The sequence below is a fragment of the Megalobrama amblycephala genome, linkage group LG15 (genome assembly GCF_018812025.1).
Source record: "Megalobrama amblycephala isolate DHTTF-2021 linkage group LG15, ASM1881202v1, whole genome shotgun sequence".
Classification (NCBI taxonomy): domain Eukaryota; kingdom Metazoa; phylum Chordata; class Actinopteri; order Cypriniformes; family Xenocyprididae; genus Megalobrama; species Megalobrama amblycephala.
Genome location: NC_063058.1, coordinates 35,575,568 through 35,597,505, shown reverse-complemented (window position 1 = coordinate 35,597,505; position 21,938 = coordinate 35,575,568). Strand labels below are relative to the sequence as shown.

Here is a 21,938-nt window from a genome sequence, read left to right as displayed (position 1 = left end):
ATGAAGATCAAGTCAAGTGCATTATGGGATACAGTATCAGATGATATAAGAAAGAACAACAGACGAGAGATGTATATTGGAATACATTTATTCATTCAATATTATTCTGCATATTATATTTATAGAGGCTGAAATATCATCCAGTGGATCTTCAGTAAAATGAGACGTGAGGTTAAAAAACATTTCTGAGATTAACGTACAAAATCCCTTTAAACCAAGAGCTGCGGTGCGTTAGAGTCTGTAAAACATGAGAAATACTGCTGAGAACACAACACTGACGACACACACACACACACACACACACACACACACACACACACACACACTTCAGTCCTCAAGCCAAACAAACTCTCGCTTTATTTACAGTAACAAAATATCTTTACAAAACAACATTTAACAGTTCAAATTCAAACTTGATGCAAGTTATGAAGAAAGCATAAAAATCTTTCATACACAGTTCATCAATGACCTACAAAAACTCAACAAGGCAAATATAAATAGGGTGAATTACATGAAAAACCCCAAAAATCAGAAATAAGAAAGTATATTTTATGCATCAAGAAAATTACTTATGTTTTGTCCATTTCAGTGAATGAGAATGAAATCTCTTCTAATTCTATTCATGAGAATTTGGGAATTTAATCATCATAAATATCATTGCATGCAGTGCAATCCAAAAAAAGGCTTTATTCTCTTTATCTAAAATATCATTACAAATTTTTTTCTTTAGATATTGGGATGAAAGATACGGCAGATATTGAAATGAATTCTAGTCCACTTCTACATGTTAATATTTAAAAGCGTGGGATTGTGACAGCGATGCTCAAATGAACTCGTATCTGACGTGTGAACGCATTCAGATGAAGCTTCATCCTCCTCCTCCTCCTCGCACTGAGCGCAGTGTCATGTCTGGGTTGCTATGGGAACAGCACAGGTTCACATGCAGGTCAGGATGCAGGTGGCGGGTCATGTGATGTGATGTGATGTGATTGTCCAGAGCGTCATACAGATACTGTCATCATGCACGGGTACTGCGGCTGTGTTCACAATACTGCATCGTCACATGACGGGCAGCTCAGTCACATGACCTCAGTCATGAGGGTTTCAAGTCAAATGTCATGAATTCTGACAGTCTTTATATTTTCATCTGATCTCACTGATTAAACTCTACAGTATTCTGTGCAGTTTAGATCATCTCACTGAAAACATGATGCTCTTCCTCAGTGTTTCTGTCAAACATCTGAACATCCTTAAATCGAGAGACATTCACTGGAGAAGAGGAATGACTGAAGACATGAATGAAAAATCATCAAAATGAACTGAGTTTGTGTTTAAATGTTAACATGTTGGCTTGACAAAGCTTTGTCTGAAATTCTGATGGTTTTATAAGCTTCTTAGCATGTTTTATCATGTTGTTAGCATGTCTTAGCATGTGTCCAGGATAGCATGTTTTAGTACATTGCTAGCATGAATTTACTAATATGTCTTACCAATTGTTAACATGCTGCTAGTATGTTTTAAAACGTCTTTTAACACATTTCTAGCATGTTTTAGCATGTTGTTAGCATGTTTAGCACATTGCTAGCATGAATGAGCATGTTGTTAGCATTTTTTAGCATTAGCTAGCATGATAGCAAATCTTATACTTAATAAAATAGAAATTCCTTTAAAAAAATCAAATCATAAAATCATAAAAATACCAATTAAAAATATACTGAATATATAAAAAAACATTTACTAAAAATATTTTTGTTTACCTGCAAAATATATTTTAGTATTTTTATTGTTTACATTTTAAAATATACATATTTTTAAAAAAACAATAAAAATACGTACTAAAAAGATAAACAAAAATTATATTTAATACATTGCTAGCATGAATGAGAATGTTGTTAGCATGGTTTAGCATTTTGCTAGCATGCTGCTAACATGTATTAGCATGATTTAATATGCTAGCATGTTTTAACATGTTGCTATCATGTTTTAGCACATTGCTTCCATGAATTAGCATGTTGCTATCATGAAATAACATGCTAAAACATGTTTTATCGCATTGATAGCATGATTAACAAGTTGCTAATATGTTTTAGCATAGTGATAGCATTAATTAGCACATTGCTAGCATGAATTACTATGCTGCTAGCATGTTTTTGCATTAATTAACATATTGTAACGTTTTAACATGTTGCTATCGTGTTTTAGCACATTCTTGCATGAATTAGCATTTTGCTAACATTAGCATGTTTTAGCATGGTGTTAGCATGTCCTACGCTAGTTTTTAGGCTTTGCTACTGATAGATACTTTGATGAATGAAGCTCTAATACTCCATTAGAGTTACTGTGTAAAAGTTTTGACCCCTCAATGAAATCTATGGGATTTTTCGTGGTTTTGATCGTCCGATCAGTTAGAAAAGAAACAGTAACGCGCGTCAGAACCATCTGAGTGGAGTTCGGTGGATGTAGGAGGAGATTCTGACTAGGAATAGGATTTCAGTACGTTTCTTTCTCAACCCAACATAAGGAACGAATATCTGCGGATCTAAACTGTAATTCAGTTTCCCTTTACTGAAGCTCATTTTCAGGTATTGAGTTCCTGCAGTGAGCGCGAGTACAGTGAACACAGCCGCGTCCGTCGCTTCAGTCTCTAATAACGGCGCGTCAGCTGACCTCGTCAGTCTACACGAATGAGTTCATGGCGTTGATGGGAGACGGCGGCTCTGAGCTCTCGTGCGCCGCGTCCCTCTCCGACCTCCCGCTATACTGGCCGATAAACGAGCCGTCCTCGTTGAACTGCGTGTCTCCGGAGTCAACTAAACTGTCGTCGCTCCCGTCGCGCTTAATGGTCCCGCTGGAGAGCGTTCGGCTCCCTTGGAGCGGTTTGTGGTCCTCGTCACTAGGAGAAAAACCACATGCAGATGAATGATGACGCAAATCAAACACCGCAGGCATGATCTTCCTCCTCTGGTTCTCCAGCACAAACATCTAAACACTCTCAAATCAGGATTTACTGGAGAAGAGAAGCACTGAAAACTGATGGGAATGAAGCGTCATTTGATGCAAGAACGTTTAGATATCTGTGCTGGAAAACGACAGGAACACTGAGGAGGAACATCACGTGTGACAGAAGATGAAACACACATGCAGGATCAATCACATACATGTGACATGATGACAGACAGAAATCCTGTGAGAATTAAAGCTTTAAATCATATCATTGATGAGCAGGTGACGGTATCAGATGGATGAAGCATCCAAGCAATCATTATCTCCACATTAGAAGCGTGAACATGAGCAGCAGATCCATCTCAGCAAACACAAGCCGTGATTCAAACATTCATCATCTGATTCCTGAAGCAGCAGCAGGATCTGATTCAGCACATGCAGAGACACTCGATCAAATCAGACATGAAGACTGATGGACATGTGGCCACACTCCCCCTGAAAGCCTGAGTGATCCGGTGAGCTCCAGAACAGCTGAAGGTCAGTTTATACAGCACTTAGTTTCTGATTACAAATTACATTACTCATTTTCATCATGTCATCTATTAGATCACTCATTTGAGGTGATATAATCTACTTTCTGATTACTTTTCACTCGTCTATCACAGATTCATTAGTGATTTAAAACCATAAAGAATAAAGAAAATATATTCCACTCTTTATCATGAACTTGACGTGCATTAATCATTATGCCAGAGTTTCCCACACTGCCGTTTCATGGAAATCAAAATTAAAAATCATAAAATCATAAAAATTTCAAATAAAAATATATTTAGTAAAACATTTACTAATTTTTTTTGTTTTCCTGCAAAACATCTTTTTAGTAAGTGTTTTTGTTTACATTTTAAAATATATTTTTATTTAAAAACAATAAAAATACGTACTAAAAGATATTTTGTAGGTAATCAAAAAATGTATATATATATATGTAAGCTTTTTTTATTTTTTTATTTTATTTTAAAACATTAAAAAACACTTATTAAAAAAGCTATTTTGTTTGTTTACCTGCAAAATATCTTTTTAGACGATCTTTTTAGTTCTAGTGTTTTTTATTATTTACATTTTAAGATATATATTTTTTATTTAAAAACAATAAAAATATGTACTAAAAAAATATTTTGCAGGTAAACAAAAATATGTGTGTGTATATATATATTATTATTTTATAATATATTTTGTATTTTATTACACATTTTAGTAAGTGTTTTTTTATTGTTTACATCTTAAGATGTATATTTTTTTATCTAAAAACAATAAAAATACATACTAAAAATATTTTGAAGGTAAACAAATATAAATATATATATAGATAAGTTTTTTTTTAAGTTTTAAAACAATAAAAACACTTAAAAAAACACTATACTAATAAACACTAATAAAAACACTCAAAAAAAAAGATATTTTGTTTGTTTACCAGCAAAATATTTTTTAGACAGTGTTTTTATTGTAAAATGTGATTTATATATATATTTTTTATTTAAAAACAATAAAAAACTTATTAAACAAAAAGACATATTTTGCTTGTTTACCTTCATGTCAATTTAAAGCGAATTGTCAGTAAAAGAGAAAAAAGAAGAATTAACATGAAATCAATAAAAAGTAACTGTAATCTAAAATATAATTCCAGGAACTGAATTATTGTAATGTGATTATGTAATCCAGAGGTCATGTGATCAGTCACGGATCTGTACGATCTCAGATGAAGTGTGATTCTGGAATGGGTGTTTCTCCCAGTGGCCTCCGCATGCAGATTCCCGCTTACCTTCCCGCGGGATTCAGTCTGTGCGTCTCAGCGAACGAGCAGCGCAGACGTGTTTACAGGAGGAGGAAACATCACACACTGAGATCTTCATTCAGAAACGCCTGAACGTTTACATCACGTGCACACGGCAGGACCGGAGCGCGGCTCGTTTGCTATCGTCTCGTGTGAGTTACGAGACGCTCATATTCTGACTGACTCACACGCCGTTCAAGTGAATCGAACCCATGACCTCGACCGCAGCGTGTGAGCTAGAGTAAAAGCACATTCAGATCATGTGACGGCATGAGGAAAGATAAACATCTGCAGGCATGTAAAAATCAAGGAAATGATTTAATGGAGTGGGATATAAAAGAATATTGCTGTACAGGAGTAAAGTGCGTTGACTGGTCTCGCGTGCAGAAGAAGCAGGAAGAGACTTTCAATGGCAATCGAGCAGCTTCAGTTCAGCACCGACGGCTTCGTGTCACTAAATCTAATCTGGATTCACAGGAGGAAATGATGCAGAAATATAATCTGATGCAGTAAATATACGTGCTGATCTGAAATCAAGTTCATCGATGCTGATCGTCCTGAAAAAATGACGAGAACCTGATCGAGTCCCACAGAATCTGGATCAAACCACCACCAGACCAGATCCGATCCATCGTCCCGGAGAAGATGAAGGTGACGGCAGAATCCCAGAGTCGTGGAGAAGTTCTGACTGCGTAGATTTGGTCTCCTGAGGGGTCAGAGGTCAAGGGTCAGGTCAGAGTTCTCTCACCTGTACTCTCCAAACGTGATATCATCCTCCTTCATGGGCTGGATCTCCGGGTCTCCGTGAGCATCTTCCTTCTCTTTAACTGAGACAAACATCAGAGTCACACACGCGTTCATGCTTCACACGACACAAACGCCCTTCATCACTGCAGACATGATGTTCTTCCTCAGCGTTTCTGTCACTGACATCTAAACACTCTTACATACGGATTCATTTACTGCAGAAGAGAAACGACTGAAGATATCGAGTCATGTTTACTGAAAACCTGATGAACATGAAGTGAGTTTGTGCTTAAAACAACAACAAACATCTGCTGCTGAAGTCAGAAAATATAAACTTAATTCAAAAGGAAAAGGGCTGCTTTCATATTTCGTGTATCTTGATTTAAAGCCCTGATGAAACAGAAGAAGCGGCAGATCTTCTCTTCTGTATGGTGACGCACATTATTGTAAAACTAGATGAGTAAAGTTTGTAAACAAACCCTGATGTTGGCTCGAGAAAGCCGGACCTGGAGAGCCAAGATCAATACGATGAATTCAGAAATAAATATATTTATCAATTTATTGCCTGCTTTTAGATATTTGAGCTGGAAAACGACTAAAATACACATGAAGAACATCATTGTTTGCAGCGTATGAAAGACAGCACAGCGTTAAATATAAAACCATAATTAATTTCATTTAGTTTTCGTTTAGTTGAAGAACCAAAATAATGAAAATTAAATAAACTGAAGCAAATAAAAAACATGAAACAAAACTAAATTACTAAAACTTTAGCTAACATGTAACAATGTAACATGTAACCTAACCCTAACAAAGTGAAAACACAAAATATAAAAATCAAATTTAATTTGAAATATTAAAAAAAACCTTAAACGTACTTTATTATTTCCAATTTTCATTCAGTTTGACTTACTAAAATAACTAAAACTAAATAAACTGAAGCTAATAAATAAAAACTACATAGATGTATTTGAAAATAAAAAATGACTAAAACTAACTAAAATGAAAGTGAAAATATCAAAATAAAATTTGCATTTGCTAAATGATTAAAAGTAAAAACATAAACAGCAGTCTCACCCGGATACTTCCCGCCCTTTGTTCCTCTTGATGAAGCAGACGATGAGCAGGATGAGGATGAGCAGAGCGATGGCCGACATCAGACCGATGAACCAGCCCTGAGTGGCGATGTCCACCTGCGGACTCACTACCGCTGAGGAAGAGGAGGAGGAAGAGACACATGAGGACAGACGCTCAAACACAGACTCGTCCTGCACCGCTAACATGGTGCTCGTCCTCAGCGTTCTCCAGCTTCACTCATTCCTCTTCAGTCGGTTCATGTTTAGATGTTTGAGCTGGAGAACAAGCCCGAGGAAGAGCACCGTGTTGATTACGGGATTCAGTCATGCCGATCCACGAGCGCAGACGGATCATGCGGGACATGCGCCTCAACACAACGACCAGCATGCATCACAGCCGTCACATATCCCACAAGGCCTTGAGGCTGAGATGAAGCCTCACCTGGGAGCTTCACCAACAGCTCCTCAGAGCGATGGAGCGACCTCTCGTCCTGACCTCCGGCCACCACGCGCACCTTGTAGGCCAACCCTTCCTTCAAACCCTTAAGAACGTGGAACTGAGAGCCGTTGACCTTCTCTGTGTGCCAGTCTTCATCACCTGAGGGTCCAGCACAGACTGTTCACATCTCTACACCTGAGCCACCTGTCCACAGCAATCTACAGATCACGCTGCTGTTCTCCAGCACGAACATCTGGACGCGCTTAGACTGGCTGGATATGATGTCCAGATGTTTGTGCTGGAGAACACAGTCGCAGTGAATCCCGCTGAGCAGAGCCTCAGACGGTCACTCTGTCCAGCGGGTGTATTAGTATGAGCTCTACTCTACATGTTCATGTGTTTCATCATCATGAGCACGACAGACGCATGCAGGACTCTTACTGTTGTCTATAATATATTCAACATAAAGGTGCTTCTCGGGGCCCCAGTATTCCCAACTGATCCGCGCTCCGTCCTCGCTCACGGACGAGCTGACGTTCCCGAACGCAGGAGCGACCGCCGGCGCTGAGAGAGAGAGACACACAGTCATCAGCTCCGACCGCATCGACTACACGGACTGACGCGAGTGTGAGTAGAGTGAGGGCGGGAATGACACGTGACGTTAGCGTGTTAGGGGCGGGGCTAGTGATGATGTCACTACAGCATCTGTACCCGTGTGCTGGGGGGAGGAGTGCCAGAGCTCCTGGAAAACACACACACACTGATACACACACACACACACACGTACAGAAGGGCACAGCATCACGTGACTCCAGCAGGTCAGAGGTCACAGCAGGGAAGAGAAGAAGGACATTTATAAAAAGGAAAGATTAAAGATCAGAAGGAAAACACACACTGTACAGGGTTCCTCGCGGGATTGGGAGTGGTATCCCTATGGTATTCCTCACCGTAAAAGACGTTTGTGCATTTTAAAGCTGAAGGCTCTTCCTCTGAGAGGAAGTTAAGAGTTTAAACACATTCTCAGAAATCTGTGATTTTGACAGGTTTATGCATTTTGCATCAAAACTACTGAAATGGAAAAAGTGTTTCATTTTTGTAACTTTTAGATTCAATTAAATGTGGATGCTTTTTACTGTCACTCAAGTATTTTTTGGGTATACTTAGACTTCTAAGTACTTGTACTTTAACTAAAGCACACTTTCTCAGCAGTGAAACAAACACTCTACAGAAAGAGACGCTTGTTTAGTGGACGTACCTCTGTCCAGGATGGTGACGGCCTCCTCGGTGACCGCAGGACCGGACCCCCGCTGCGTTCGGGCGCTGAAATAAAACTTGTAGCGCGTGCTGTGATGGAGGTTGTGCAGCGTTACGCTGCTGTGATTGGACGGCAGATCCAGCTCCTCCAGCAGACCCAGGTCATGACTGCTGTTGACTGGAGGCGGAGCGAGAGCGGAAAGAGGCGGGGTCACGTTATTTCAGCCAATCATAAGCTGCGCTCACAGACTGCTGTGCGCTGCCTCACAATGACTACAGCAACACCAACACTCAAACAAACACATGCAACATGTTGAGGTGAGAGAGGGTTTCTCACCCGTCTGATATCTGAGGGTGTATCCGGTCAGACGGCCGTTCCTCTCGTGAGGCGGACCCCACTCCAGCGTCAGAGAGTCCAGATCTGAAGCCGACACGCGGAAGAACGACGGCACGCCGGGAACTGGAACCATACAGACCACAAAATCTGTGCCTTCAAGTCAAGTCAGCTTTATTTCTGCAGCGCTTTATACAGTACAGATCGATTCACAGCAGCTTCACAGTGATAAACAGGAAAATAACAGAATAACTGATGCAAACCTCATCAGATATGAGACCGCTGTAAAGCAGCTCTACAGAAGACAGTAGAGTCATTATTCAGTTCATGTTGATTCAGTTCAGTTCAATAACGGTGTAACGTTCATCAGTTATGAAATGAGTTCAATTTCTGCTTTAAAGTAATAGAGTCATTATTCAGATCAATTCAGTTCAAGTTTTGTTCTATGAAAGCTTGTTTCCACCATATAAAAGGTAATTGTGACTAATTTTCTTGCAGTTGTGCTTTTATCTCACAATTCTGATGTTTTCTCGCAGTTGTGAGTTTATTTCTCATAATTCGGAACTTTTTCTAGCAATTGCGAGTTTATATCTCAAAAGTCAGAATTGCGAATTATAAAAGCAATTGAGCGAAAAAAGCCAGAATTGTGAAACAAACTCGCAATTGTAAAAAAAAGTCAGAATTAGAAGAAAAAAACTGGAAAAAGTCAGAATTGCGAGTTAAAAACTCACAATTGTCAGGAAAAATTGCAAGCATTGTGACATAAAAACAATTGCTATAAAAAAAGTCAGAATTATGAGAAATACGCGAGAAAATTATCAGAATTGCAAGATAAAAACACAACTGTTAGAAAAGTCACAATTGCGATTAAAAACTTGCAATTGCAAAAAAAAAAAATCAGAATTGCAAGATAAAAACAACTGCAATAAAAGTGATAAAAAAATAAATAAAAGATAAAAACTTGCAATTGTGAGAAAAAAGTCTGAATTCCAAAATAAAAAGTTGCAATTGTGAAAAAAGATCAGAATTGTGATGAAAAACTCACAATTGCAAGAAAAGGCAGAATTGCGAGATGAAAAGTTGCAATCGCGAAAAAAGTCAGAATATTGAGAAAAAAGTCAGAATTGTGAGATATAAACAATTTTCAGAAAAATTGCAAGAATTGCTAGATAAAGTTACTAGAAAATTGCTAGAAGTCAGAATTAATAAATAAAATTGGGAGAAAAAAATTAGAATTGCGACATAAAACAAATGCAATAAAAGTCACAATTGCGATAAAGTCAGAATTGTGAGATAAAAAGTTGCAATTGCGAAAAAAGTCTGAATTGCGGGAAAAAAGCCAGAATCGCAAAATAAAAACTTGCAATTGCGAGAAAAAACTGAATTGTGATAAAAAAAAACAATTGCAAGAAAAGGCAGAATTGAAAGATAAAAGGTTGCAATTGCGAAAAATTTCTGAAGTGTGAGATAAAAGTCACAATTGAGAAAAAAGTCTGAATCGTGAGAAATAAGTCAGAATTGTGGGAAATAAAGTCACAATGGCCCTTTGTATTTTTATTCCATGAGGGAATCAAGCTTCCATATTGATCTCATCCGACAGTGTCAGTGCAGTTGATGGATAATATTTCTGAATATTAGGAGTGGTTTAAACCCCGTTCAGCGAGTGTTTCGGATGTTCTCACCGCCCTCCGGCGTCTCGAAGCGCTGTGTGGCGCTGGCGGGTCCTTCCCCGCGGGCGTTGAACGCCGTCACGTGCAGACTGTAGACGCTGAACGGGTGCAGGTTGGGAATCTTCCCGCTGGTTCTGTTGGGGCCGAAGCTCTCGGTCCTCTGCTCACCGTGATGAGAGTTGTGTCGGTGTAAACTCCGCTCGCGCCGGTAATGCACCTGCACACGGACAAAGAGTTTCTACCTGCTTTCCATATCATCCGCTCACAGATCCCAGCATGCACTACTCTAAGATCAAACTACTGAAATCTAATAAACATATATTCAACATTTTCCAGGAGCAAAAACACAACGCTGTAATATATGCAGTACAATAATAATTTTATTTTCATTTGAGGCCTTCAATGAATCGGTCATGTGTTCAGGTCACATGATGATAAGAGCCGTACCTTATAGCCCTGCAGTCGCCCTCGCACCGATCGGAGAGGAACGTCTTCCCAGTACACCTCTGCCAGCGAGCTGTTCAACACCACCACCTGCACGAGATCCGGAGCCGCCGAGGGAACTACACAAGGCATTCTGGGAGTTAGCAGCGTTCCGTTAAACGTGTTTTAAAAGTGTGAACTGCTGAAGGCGAGTGACTCACAGTCCTCTCCGGAGTATCCGATCACAGCGGCGGGTTTGGGTCCGTGACCATAATCGTTCTGCGCTTGAACCTTTACCTCGTACGGCACAAACGTGGGCGTCCCCGACACCACAAACTTAGAGACGTTGGCCACACTGACAGACGTCCATTCCTCCTCCACATCCTGCTGACGCCACATGACCTTATAGAGCAGGCCGGGCCCGTTGGCCTGGAGGCCCGTCAGCGGCTGCGGAGCAGAAACATGAGTTTTCTTCCGTACAGTAGAGCGGATTATAGTGTATGTGGGATCTATGATAGTGATGCAGAAAACAGACGGAATCACGGAATCCAGTGATAAAAATGGAATGTCACGGAATTTGGGAAATGTTCTAGTTGACATCAAACATCGCACTGTATAAACATGATCATTACGTGTTTATTAACCCTCTGGAGTCTGAGGCTGATTTGGGCCCTGGAGAAGTTTTGACATGCCCTGACATTTGTGCTTTTTTCAGTTGTTCATAAACATATAATGAAAAAGTGTCATTACACTGTATTCAGCACAAACTAGGCTACAATAATATGTGAGGAACATGTATGTACATGTTTGTGTTTTTGAAGGAATAATGTTTATGCGTGGTTATTGAAAAAACAAAAAACTTAAGTCACTGAAATAAAGCCAAAAAATATATATTAAATCTTTGTTCACAAGACTTCTGGGTATTGGAGGTTGTAGACTAGAGTTTTTGCTTCAGAATGATGTAAAAATTATCCTGCCTACTCCTTCATGTAAAACAATAGAGAGATTTAAATTTTCTAAGACACTTTTTGTCAAGAAACACAGTATGTGTGGAGGTGTGAATCATCATGAATAATGGGTGATTCTCACCTGAGAAGACAAAAGAATCACATAATAATGACCTGAAATGACTTGCATATTAATGAGGCCTTTCAGTCAGGTAGGCTGTGAAAAAACCATCTGTGATCATGTCTCAAGCTCATCATGGTGTAAATCAAACATACAGAAAAAAACAGCAATACTGTGAAATATTATTACAATTTAAAATAATGGTATTCTATTATATACTTTAAAATATAATGTATTTCTGTGATGCAAAGTGTCTGAACAGTTATGCTACCTCTATGACATTTCATATAGGCTTTTAGCTTAAAAGCATGCACATTTGGAGAAATATTGATGGATTCTTATATGTTTATGTCAATTTTCTATACTGAGAAGTAATATTTATTGTCATCACTGTGAGTGCTGGATACTGTGTTTTCAATTCATACTTGCAGCCGGAGGGCGCTCTGTACACCTTTAGTCCACAAATTCATAGAAAGAAGAACAGGTCATGTGACATTCCAGGAACTAACAGAGGCTTCCAGAGGTCGCTAACCATGGCTATAACATGCAGATAGACACTTTTGAAGATAATAAATACACGATTGCGATGATGTATGCCTGTATTGCCTCAGGATTTGCTTCTGAATAGCGCTTGGATAATGAGCTGAATCACGGACTTCTGACATGGCTCTATTTTCATACAGATTACATAAACACAAAATATTTGTTTTCGATTTGACTTACACGATTTAAAACCTGACATTTCAACGTTTTTTAGACATAAGTCTAATTTTTGTGTCATTAGTATTCACTAAGTTACAGTTCATTTTCTGAGAACTATCAGATTGGACTTCGTTCAGAGGGAGACGAGAGATCACGCATCATGTTAGTTTTCTTTACTTTGCAAAAAGCACAACATTGTGTTTTTACTCTGAATGTACACAAATAAAAGAAGATATTCTATAGTTTCAATTGATATATTACTTATGTCTCTATGACAAAATATGATGGAGTATTTTAAGTCTGTTTTGCTGCAATGTGAAAAAAATCCTGCAAAATGCGCCAGCGCGTTTCCCGACTCCAGAGAGTTAATGATCAGCGTCTTACCTTCCACGTGATGACCAGGTTATTGTGTTCCGTGCCGTGACCCTTGACCTCACTGGGGTTCTCGTCCGGAGCTGCAGAGAAGTGGCGTTAGAGGCGTTGAATCAGTCACATGCGTGAGTGTGTGTGTGTGTTTGAGCGTCCTGTACCTGCGGGGTTGGTCCTGTACTGGCGCGAGGGCATGCTGGGACGGCTGTAGCCCACGTCATTGAGCGCCAGCACTCTGAAGCTGTAGTGGACGTACGGAGAGAGCTTGAGATGAGCCGTGGTCTTCGTCCCAGGAACCTCCGTGAGGTTGTGCCACACTCCGCTCTGATGGAGACCGTCTTCATACTGGATCAGGAACTCTAGATTCATCAACACACACACAGTGAGTGATCCATCACACACACATCTGAATGATGAGCACAGGTGTGAGTGTGTGAGGCTGCCGTACTCTTGATGGCGCTGTTGTGCTCGTCTCCAGGCGTCCAGGTGAGCTGAACGCTCCTCGCGCCCGGATCCGTCAGCTCCAGATCGGTGGGAGCGTCCGGCTGCCCTGAAGAGTCAAACAGACCCATCAGTTCATCATAACTCACACCATCAGATGAACACATGCTACACGAGATCACATGATCAGAACATTCACATGAGGACGCATGCACTCCAGAAACCAATGACTCCTTCATCTGGAAAATAACCGGGCGATTCCAAAGCAAAATAAGGCGTTAAATCATATCACAGACACGTGTGTGATTACAGCATGCTGCATGAACCTCGTCACACACACACAAGCCCTCAGGCATTATGGGATGTGAAGCGGTACAGTGTGTGTTTACCGTTGATTGGCGCAGGAGTGGGCGGAGCCTCTGAGTGGGCGGGGTCAGGGAGTGAGGAAGAAGTGTGTTAGTGTACAGACAGACTCACACAGGAGAGCGTCACATGACGCAAACAACAGGGCACTCACCGACCACAGTGAGCCGAGCGCTGGCCGAGTCCTGGTCCAGAGAGGTGTTCACGACACACGTGTATGTTCCCGCGTCGCTCTCCGTCACGTCTTTGATGGTCAGACTGTCCGAGTCCACTCTAAACCTGTGATCACACACACACACACACACACACGACTCAATATAAGGTATATCTGCAATGCATCTGGATTTTTGAGTTGTTCTTGTTAACCTGTGATGTTTCATCTGAAACGCACCTCTCGTCGTCGGGCAGCTCGCCGCCGTCTTTGAGCCATGTGGAGCTGGGCACGAGGGATGGGTCGTGCTTGACTTTACACTCGAACAGCACGTCCCGGTTCCTGTGGACCACCCTGTAGTCCGGCGGCCGCAGGATCCGCGTGGGCTCTGGAGGGAGAGACGCTGCCGGTGAGAAACATCCTCTCCGCTCACACACACAAGCTGCTGTGTTACCAAGGCGTTGTTATGAGATGCACAGGATATTCCTGGGTGTTGCTAGGCAGTTGGTGAAGAGCATTTGTAATCATCTCTGCTTCCTCCAGACATTCTGATCTGTGAAATGACCCTGATAACGCTGGAGGAGAAGCTCGGAGAAACTGCCAGCTTGTGTTTCTCACTGCTAATGAAGCCCAAGCTTTCCTAATGCTCTTATATCCTGTTGTGCTCTTCAGAGAGGCACTTAACGGCCGCTTGAAATGTGAAAAACATGCAAGCTAAGGTCTGGAGTCTCCAAACATGATGCATGATGGGATACCTGGAGCCATCAAGACCATAATCCATGTCTGTTCATTTCAAAAGTGCAGCATGAACACGCAGTAAAACACTCAATACTGTGATGGGTTCTCTGGTTTAGAGCCAGGGTTTTTAATCTTTTATAAAATATGTATTTTATTTCATTTTAATTAATTGAACATTTGTTTTATTATTTATGGTAATTAATTGTATTTATTGTTTCATTTATATACTTTTAAATTATTTATTTATATATGTTTAATTATTTATATATTAAATCATTGTTCTATATTTTTCTTTCTTTATTTAAATAATTAGCTTAATTATCTATCTATTTTAAATCAATTTTATTTATTTTTAATTAATTATTTATTTCTATAATTTTGTATTATATTTATTTAATTTATTGTTCCATATTATTTATTTATTTTAATCAATTTTATTTATTTTTAATTATTTATTTATATAATATAATTATTTTTATTTCTTTATTTAAATCACTATTTCTATCATTTATCTATTTTTATTTATTTATTTATATAACTTGTATTATATATTTTTTAATATACATTCTATATTATTTATTTAAATAGATTTTTTTTTAAAGATTTCTTTTTGGTGTTTTTTTGCCTTTATTATGACAGGACAGTAAGTTGACAGGAAGTGAAGTTGGAGAGAGAAAGGGAGACGCGATTGGGAAATGTCCACAAGCCGGGACTCGAACTCGGGACGCCCAAATCACAACTGCGCAATATGTCGGTGCTGCCCACGAGGCTATTGTGCCGACTTATTTAAACAGATTTTTACTTTATTTAGTTTAAATTTAAATTTATTTTTCTGGATCCCACTTTGAAAAGCCCTGATTCAGAAGAAAGAACTGATAAACTGAATCTCTGACCTTTGACCTCCAGGTAGACGTGGTTCTCAGAGATGCCGAGGTTGTTCCGGGCGACGCAGGTGTATTTCCCGCTGTTTACAGCTTGAGACACGTGGATCTGCAGAGTTCCGTTCTTATGGATCTCGTAGGGATCTCCGTCCAGCATGCTGGAGCGGCTGTCCTTAAACCTGCTCAAACACAGAATGATTCTCCACCGGTCCATATATTCATCATACGCTCACTACAGACCATCCAAAACAAGCTGTCTGGATTTAAAGCAGCATGCGGAGAAAACAATCCCACAATGCACTGTGGCTTACATATATATAGTTAGACAGATCTCTGCTGAGAATGAGAGAGGACCCACAATGCACTGCAGCAGAATCAGTTCTCTAATGAAGCCCAATTAAAATAAGACGAGTGTGTGTGTGTGTTTCATTGCGGTTCAGTGTTTAGCAGCTTTAAGCATCTCACCATGTGACGGCCGGGACGGGCGAGCCGAAGGACAGGCACTCCAGCAGCGCGGGTTTGTTCATAATGACCTGATAGACTTTATTAGGGGGCGTCAGAACTCTGGGCGGCTCCGCTGGAACACAAACACGTCACATGATCATCACGTCCTCTTACATCATCAAGCAGTGTGTGTGTGACGTGTCTGACGCTCACCCAGCACGTTGACGAAGGCGTTGGCCAGCAGGTATCCGTACTCGTTGGAGGCGTTACACTGGTAAACGGCGCTGGAGCCCGTCTGGACCTCGGAGAAGATGATGGTGTCGTCCTCCACCTTCCTGCTGGGGTCTTTAGGAGCGTCTGTCAACAACAACACGGCGTCAGCTGACCGTCTCACACACACACAAGCTCAGCTCACACACACACACTCACCCTCGATCGGCAGGCCGTTCATGGACCAGCGGATGCTGGGTTTGGGATGTCCTCGGGCCCGGCAGGTGATGACGCCCGTCTCCAGCGGAGCCAGAACCAGATTCCTGGGAGCGCTGATCCAGTACGGAGCCGCTGCCGATCAAGACAACAGAGTTTAGAGCGTCACCGTGACGACTGGAACAACGAGCTCCATTCACACAAACATCTGAAGCTCTGGACAAATCCAGCTTCACACTGATTTACTGATGAACTACAAACCCCAGACCCAAGAGATTAAATACTGGATAAAACACTGGCCTGTTCTGTTACATTAAGTGATTTAAATATTGATGTTTTTAACATTAAGGTATTTAAATATTACATTAAATGTTGGCCTGTTCTGTAACATTAAGTGATTTAAATATTGATGTTTTTAACATTAAGATATTTAAATATAACATTAAACACTGGCCTGTTCTGTAACATTAAGTGATTTAAACATTGATGTTTTTAACATTAAGGTATTTAAATATAACATTAAATATTGGCCTGTTCTGTAACATTAAGTGATTTAAATATTGATGTTTTTAACATTAAAATATTTAAATATAACATTAAATATTGGCCTGTTCTGTAACATTAAGTGATTTAAATATTAGATTAAATATCGGTATTTTTTGCAACATTAAGTGATTTAAATATTAGATTACATATCGGTATTTTTTGCAACATTAAGTGATTTAAATATTAGATTAAATATCAGTATTTTAATAAATATCGGTATTTTAATAACATTAAATAAATTAAATACTAGATTAAATATTGGTATTTTTTGCAACATTAAGTGATTTAAATATTAGATTAAATATTGGTATTTTTGCAACATTAAATGATTTAAATATAAGATTAAATATCGGTATTTTAATAACATTAAATGATTTAAATATAAGATTAAATATTGGTATTTTTGCAACATTAAATGATTTAAATATTAGATTAAATATTGGTATTTTTGCAACATTAAATGATTTAAATATTAGATTAAATATTGGTATTTTTTGCAACATTAAGTGATTTAAATATTAGATTAAATACCAGTATTTTAATAACATTAAATGATTTAAATATAAGATTAAATATTGGTATTTTTGCAACATTAAATGATTTAAATATTAGATTAAATATTGGTATTTTTTGCATAATTAAATGATTTAAATATTAGATTAAATATTGGTATTTTTGCAACATTAAATGATTTAAATATAAGATTAAATATCGGTATTTTAATAACATTAAATAAATTAAATACTAGATTAAATATTGGTATTTTTTGCAACATTAAGTGATTTAAATATTAGATTAAATATCGGTATTTTAATAACATTAAATGATTTGAATATAAGATTAAATATTGGTATTTTTTGCATAATTAAGTGATTTAAATATAAGATTAAATATCGGTATTTTAATAACATTAAATAAATTAAATACTAGATTAAATATTGGTATTTTTTGCAACATTAAGTGATTTAAATATTAGATTAAATATCGGTATTTTAATAACATTAAATGATTTGAATATAAGATTAAATATTGGTATTTTTTGCATAATTAAGTGATTTAAATATTAGATTAAATATTGGAATTTTAATAACATTAAATGATTTAAATATTAGATTAAATATTGGTATTTTTGCAACATTAAATGATTTAAATATTAGATTAAATATTGGTATTTTTTGCAACATTAAGTGATTAAAATATTAGATTAAATATCGGTATTTTAATAACATTAAATGATTTAAATATAAGATTAAATATTGGTATTTTTGCAACATTAAATGATTTAAATATTAGATTAAATATTGGTATTTTTTGCAACATTAAGTGATTTAAATATTAGATTAAATATCGGTATTTTAATAACATTAAATGATTTAAATGTAAGATTAAATATTGGTATTTTTGCAACATTAAATGATTTAAATATTAGATTAAATATTGGTATTTTTTGCAACATTAAGTGATTAAGTGATTTAGCAGCATTCACCTTTGACGGAGACTCTGATGGTGTGGTGCACAGAGCCGAGCCGGTTCCGGGCAGTGCAGCGATATTCCCCAGCGTCGGCCTCCGACACCTCCGTGATCCGCAGAGTCTTATTGAAGTTCTGGAAGGAAGCTCTGTGACTGGGAATCTCTCCGCTGAGCTTCGTCCACGAGACCACAGGAGTGGGACTGAACGGGAACATCAGAACGTCACATGATTCCCCAAAACAACACTTCAGCTACTGAATCAGGAGCGAATCTGAACTCACAGGCCGTCCGCGATGCACTCCATCTCCAGAACCTCTCCTCTCAGAACCATCGTAGAGCTGAGCGAGCCGCTGGGAACCATGAAGGAGGGCGGCCGCTCGTCGACGGGCTTATCTGAAAGCAAACACGCGCAGTGAGATCCTGTCGCACACACGACTCACATGATCAGAAGATGAAGATGAAGAGAGGTTAAGAAAGAGACGACGAGGAACGATCTAGGACTCAAACACAGACAGACGGGATCATTGTGTCTGAAGCAGAAGATCTGTTAGTCAGTTCTGGAGTGAGGGAGTACAGCTGAGGTTAGAGATCACGGGGTGTTGTTGGTTAAATGAGAGTCACTAGGGGGCGCCGTCACTCACCACTAAACAAATCAGTGTCATTGAAATAATCTGCCATTGTGTCATTGAGTGAATCCACTGAAACACAACAAAACAACAGCACAAATCAAACATGCAGACAATCACCGGACCGCAGGAATATGACGGAGCAGCTGCGGCTCAAGAGCTTCATTGTGCTGCCCAGAGAGTGGACAGAGCATTAAAGTGATGAATGGACCTCCGGGGGTTTACTGACGCTCAAACCAACACAATCGCGCTCATTCAGAGCCACATGACTACGGGAAGCGTCCTCCCACTGATCCGACACTCACTGTCGATGACGTGGACGGTGATGGGCTGCTTCTGCTGGATGGTCTGCGTGTGCGGGAAGCGGGCGTAGCAGATGTAGTTGTTCCTGGAATCCTCCATCAGGACGTTGGAGAAGTACAGGTCTCCGTTCAGACCCTGAGACACTCGCCGGCTCTGCGGCAAACGCTGGAAATCTGCACAGACACACACAGACGTTATTAAAGCCAAGTTACGCTTCTCTATAAACGCTTCGCAAACAAGAACAAATGTAGGCGGGGCTTGATTGTGTCTGTGGGGAACTGGTGGAATCTATTGGTGGATCTCATGTGAGTGACAGGTCAGACACTTACTGTTGTCCATCCAGAAGACGATGGGCGGCGGGAGGCCGGCGGGGGGGCGGCAGTGCAGGATCAAAGACTGTCCCTCCTGCGCTACGATCGGACTGAACTTCTCTTTAGACCACAGAGGAGATCCTGCGGGAAGAGGAAGAAGCCGTGATCACATGACTCAACACAGGCGTGCACGTGACCAGAGTTCAGGAAAGAGATCTAAACACGGATTCTCTACGAGGTCAGTCTGCGGGATTGGGCCGCCGCATGCATTACAGCCAAACATTCCCATTTACCTCCGAGGATCAGATCTCTGATGACGCTGAAAAGGTCTTACGACACAAAACAACGAGAGTGAGAGGGTTAAACGAGAAACGTGAGAGATGAGAAAGCTGCGATGTGATTGGCCGAGAGCTGACGTACTGGACTGGCGGATGACGATGTTGTTGGAGACGGCGGTGCCGAGCTCGTTGTGGGCGGTGCACTGATACACGCCCTCGTAGGCGTCGGCCTTCTCTCCTCCGCTGATGTCGATCACCAGCGTTCCCGAGTGAGGCTTCATGGTGACTTTGGGATCTTTGTCGATGTCAAAGTGTGTCCCGTTCCTGGTCCAGGAGAAGCTGTGGGCGATCAGAACAAGGTTTGAGTCAACACGTTTAAAGCAGCCAATCAGCACGTCAGGTTTAACATGCAGCCGTGTGGGCGGAGCTTCACAGCAGAACGTGACGATGACATCAGGTCAGCTATCTTAGTCTTGTGATTCAGTCATCATATTTAGTCTACTGTATCCTGGACATTTCAGTCAATGAAAGCTTCAGTCCTGCTGCATGAATTCACTGATAATCATGAATATTTAGCTTATTATGAAAGCATATTTCTGCCACATAAGAAAAAAAACATGCTTCATAAATCTAATTATGAAATAAAAACATAATATAAGACAAAGTCAATTATAAGTTAAAATAGTCAAAATTAAGACAAACAAAACGAAACTAAACGAAACAAACGAAATTGTGACCTACTAAATCATAATTCTTGTCATAATTATAACTTTTTAATATCATAATTCTGAATTACCATGCTATAATTTTGACATACTAACTTTAATGTCATAAACTTTTTTGTCATAATTATAACTTTTTTAATGTCATAATTTTGATTTTTTTTGTCATAATTGTAACTTTTTAATGTAATTTTGATTTAATGTCATAATATCGACTTTTTGTCATTATTATGACTTTTAAATGTCATAATTGAATATTTTTGTCATAATTACAACTTTTGTCAATTTAAAATTTGTCATTATTACTTCTTTTTAATGTCACAATTTTAAATTATTTTCATAATTATAACTTTAATGTCAATTGTCATATTTTTAAATTTTTTCATTATGACTTTTTAATGTCATAATTAAAAAAAACTGTCAGTTACAACTTTTTAATGTCAATTTTGACTTTTTTATCATTATTATGACTCACATTTTTTAAATTTTTTGTCATAATTATAACTTTTTAATGTCATGATTTCATTTTTTTGTGTCATAATTACACATTTTTAATGTCATAATTTTAAATTTTTTATATTATTATGACTTTAATGTTACAATTTTTAATTTGTCATAATTATAACTTTTTAATGTCATAATTTTTATTTTATTTTTAGATATTTTCAACTTTTCATTATAAATAAGTCACACATATAATAATTATTTACAAAAGCATTCATTTTTATCTTATGTGGCAAAATGGGCTTCAATATCAATGCTGTTAAATGAGAAATTTCTTTTTTCATTTCCTCTGAATTATGGCAAATTAAAAGAAAAGTCAACTCATACATGCAGCCTAGTTTCCTGATTTATTACATTTATCATTTAAATTAAAATACTCTACATTAATCAATAGCTGAAACTAATAATACCTAATTGATATGAACTAATAATGCCCATTAATAATAATTCAGAATAATTTCTGTGTATGCTGTAGAGGCTTTGTTGATGAAAATGTTAGAGATGTTAGTTTTTTAAACTACATCATGTAGATCCGGTCACAGTCAGTGCTGAGTGACGCCGGTGTGTTTTATCAGATGAAGTGTGTTGGTCCGTCTCTCACCCGGGGTGCGGCTTCCCTTTGGCCTCGCAGTGGATGACGATGTTCTCCCGCGGGTCTACGATGTATTCCTTCGGCGACTGATGGGTGATTGTGGGCGGCTGTGGCACTGCGGGTCACATGACACGGGTTAGTTTAGACAACCAATCAGAGAACACACACACACAGGATCTGTCAACATGCAAAACAAGATGAAACGCACATAAATCTACAGCATCACATGCACTCCAACGCTCTTCTTTCATTATGTAAATCAGTGCTGTGAATTAACGAGTCTGTC

The 21,938-nt window shown here is 38.8% G+C and overlaps 1 protein-coding gene across 1 annotated transcript in view; it reads right to left on the bottom strand.

The window, feature by feature from the left end:
* Nucleotides 1-1,760: 1,760 nt before the first annotated feature.
* LOC125246778 (neuronal cell adhesion molecule-like) overlaps nucleotides 1,761-21,938 on the bottom strand; it is a 58,272-nt gene continuing 38,094 nt past the window's right edge. The window contains 28 exon segments of the mRNA XM_048157809.1: nucleotides 1,761-2,893; nucleotides 5,523-5,601; nucleotides 6,599-6,617; nucleotides 6,619-6,731; nucleotides 7,040-7,195; nucleotides 7,478-7,600; nucleotides 8,292-8,468; nucleotides 8,628-8,750; nucleotides 10,307-10,511; nucleotides 10,742-10,857; nucleotides 10,939-11,164; nucleotides 12,872-12,942; nucleotides 13,018-13,215; nucleotides 13,305-13,406; nucleotides 13,687-13,716; nucleotides 13,815-13,939; nucleotides 14,052-14,199; nucleotides 15,443-15,609; nucleotides 15,896-16,007; nucleotides 16,088-16,231; nucleotides 16,304-16,435; nucleotides 18,333-18,517; nucleotides 18,598-18,709; nucleotides 18,958-19,014; nucleotides 19,248-19,418; nucleotides 19,575-19,697; nucleotides 19,977-20,173; nucleotides 21,662-21,767. Coding sequence (XP_048013766.1) covers nucleotides 2,677-2,893; nucleotides 5,523-5,601; nucleotides 6,599-6,617; nucleotides 6,619-6,731; nucleotides 7,040-7,195; nucleotides 7,478-7,600; nucleotides 8,292-8,468; nucleotides 8,628-8,750; nucleotides 10,307-10,511; nucleotides 10,742-10,857; nucleotides 10,939-11,164; nucleotides 12,872-12,942; nucleotides 13,018-13,215; nucleotides 13,305-13,406; nucleotides 13,687-13,716; nucleotides 13,815-13,939; nucleotides 14,052-14,199; nucleotides 15,443-15,609; nucleotides 15,896-16,007; nucleotides 16,088-16,231; nucleotides 16,304-16,435; nucleotides 18,333-18,517; nucleotides 18,598-18,709; nucleotides 18,958-19,014; nucleotides 19,248-19,418; nucleotides 19,575-19,697; nucleotides 19,977-20,173; nucleotides 21,662-21,767 — 3,734 coding nt within the window. The 3' untranslated portion in view covers nucleotides 1,761-2,676.